Source organism: Limulus polyphemus, unplaced genomic scaffold (genome assembly GCF_000517525.1).
Source record: "Limulus polyphemus unplaced genomic scaffold, Limulus_polyphemus-2.1.2 Scaffold1914, whole genome shotgun sequence".
NCBI classification, from domain to species: Eukaryota; Metazoa; Arthropoda; class Merostomata; order Xiphosura; family Limulidae; genus Limulus; species Limulus polyphemus.
In genome coordinates this window covers 67,083-69,763 of record NW_013667524.1, presented here as the reverse complement: position 1 = coordinate 69,763, position 2,681 = coordinate 67,083, and the positions used below count along the sequence as shown (strand labels likewise).

Genomic DNA, 2,681 nt, shown 5'->3' with positions numbered 1-2,681 from the left:
TAAGTGATGGTCAATCCCACTATTCGTTGGTAAAAGAGTAGCCCAAGAGTTGGCGGTGGGTGGTGATGACTAGCTGCCTTCCCTCTAGTCTTACACTGCTAAATTAGGGACGGTTAGCGCAGATAGCCCTCGTGTAGCTTTGCGCGAAAAAACAAAAAAACAAACGTTACTTGAAAAAAAAAAGGTTTTTTGTATTTGTAGTTATTTCCCTGTCTTATTTTCTATACATTTATTCTGGACCACTTGGATCTTTTAAAACCACAATGTCATATTTATCATAGAATCTAGCAATGAACAACACATTGTAAACACTGCACTTAGGATCTTATAATGATCAACATCCTAAACCCCCATACTGTCGTCACTATCCTCGAAGTAACCTACAATTACCAATATTCTTTGGATATCACCACCATACTGTCGTATATTGAAAAAAACCTATAATTACCTATGTTCTTTGGATATAACCACCATATTGTCGCATATTGAAAAAACCTATAATTACCTATTTTCTTTGGATATAACCACCATATTGTCGTATATTGAAAAAACCTATAATTACCAATATTCTTTGGATATCACCACCATATTGTCGTATATTGAAGTAACCTATAGTTACCAATATTCTTTGGATATCATACCAGTTATTTCTCACTAACTCATATTTTCATAGTTATAATAGTTTTTTTTTCATAATATAACTGAACGCTTATATAAATTTACCGTTAATCTACTGGAGATCTAATGTAACTCCCTTATAATGATTAATTCTGGTTATATTGATTGAGTCCCTAATAATATTGATATAGATTAAGTTTCAGAATCGCGGGGCTAGCAACTCCGCCCCGTAAAAACCAACCTGGTAAAAAATGACTGCAACAACAACTTCCGTCGGCGAGGTGTTGTTGGGGCCCTATGCTCCAGTGGGAGTCTACAGGGATTATTATTTATTTAAGTTTCAGAATATTTAAATCATACACTAATTGCTAATTATTATTTTCTTCATTGCATAGCGAACTATTTTCGTAACATGTTTTATATATATTCACATGCACAGCCTATTTCCCCATGCGTATCTCAAAATGATTGTGCTCGCTTATCAACATACAGTTTGTTTTTATAATTTTATATCGAGATATCTTTTTTTCCTTTTCTTTATTTTTTCTTAGCCCTCCTTCTGCCGGAAGTAACAAGAATCATTCAGAGTTTGTTTAATTCCTATCCTATCGCCCCCCCCCCCCGTGCCACAGCGGTATTTCTGCGGACTTACAACGGTAGAATCCGGGTTTCGATACCAGTGGTGGGCAGAGCACAGATAGCCCATTGTGTGTGTAGCTTTTAGCTTAACTACAAAGAAACAAATCCTATTCTATTACAATGACAGGGATTGTTTGGATTTTGTTTAACACTTTCTCTCAGTGGGTCTATTTTACGTAAGTTAAATAAAAGTGGAATAATTAACTAATTCTTGGATATTTCTTTAACACTCTCGGAAGACTATTCCCGACGTGCGAATTAGGGCATATGTCAAGAATATGACGTTAAAAACTCTACATTGACGTTTAAATCGTAATTCTTACATTTTGGCGAAATATTAATTTGTAAACGTTATGGGCAAACATGGAACTGGCGCTAAGAATGGAAGAGTCTGAAGATGACATGACAGCAGCAGAAACGGCACCGAGTCCAAAAAACGAGACTGCTGGAGGAGTAAGATACTGTAACACCAGAGGGAGAACCAGAGAACTCTGATCTTTCGTCAGAGGCAAACCATAAGTTGTCTCGTTCCAAGCTGGAAAAAAAATGTTTCAGTATAAATTAGACAGAGAATTATTTTGTAATAACTTTCAGAAATTTATAAAACTAAACTAGTAAACTACTAAATTTTTAAATGTTTGAGCCTCAAAAGTTGTCATTTATTGGGATGATTTCAGAAACACAATTCTCTATTTAAAAAATTTATAGATTTTCAATATGTTTAACAGATTGACCCAATTTAACTAATGAAAATATTTTAAAGTAATGTTTCATGACTAAACATAATTAGTTAGTCAAAATGCTTAGCTTACATTGTAATTTAAAGGTTTATCATTTTCACGTCATGACTTGCTTTATATTCTAACTAGCTGAATGCTCTGTCATATGATGGTAAATGCTTATTTATTTTGCTTCGGAAAATTTGTTGTACATAATTATTTTATTAACAGATTTTGTAAAAATGAAATTAAGTTATAATAAATATACATACAAAAGATTGTTTATTCTTTTTCTAGTATTTCACGAAAAAACATTTTCTGTGAGTATTTTGTCATCACCCGTGCAATGTGTGTATTTTATACTTGTATTACTTGTATAATATTATGTATAATTAAATGCGTAACATTAATTTAAGAAAAACACGAGCATTGGCTTGAAGACTTCTATATCATATGAAAATAATGACAAATTGAAAAGTTGACTTCAGATGCAAATTAAACTTATTGATATTTGTCATATTGTTGCGTCAGCGAGGTCACGTGACTAGTATCACGCCACCTTCTTCTAGAAATATCCTGTTCCTTTGTGAATTGTCGGGAGACTACTAGATTGGGGGGTAGTCTGGTATATATAAGACGGTCACAACGTGACGGAACAATGTGTGAAATTGAACTGAGTATTGTCGAGCACGAGCGCGTTAGACG

General features: G+C 33.7%; 1 protein-coding gene across 1 annotated transcript in view; it reads right to left on the bottom strand.

Moving 5' to 3' along the window:
* LOC106465340 (high-affinity choline transporter 1-like) overlaps positions 1-2,681 on the bottom strand; it is a 19,558-nt gene that overhangs the window by 1,417 nt on the left and 15,460 nt on the right. Inside the window, exon 7 of the mRNA XM_013925556.2 lies at positions 1,581-1,792. Within this exon, the coding sequence (XP_013781010.1) occupies positions 1,581-1,792 (212 nt within the window). The remainder of the gene's footprint in view (positions 1-1,580; positions 1,793-2,681) is intronic.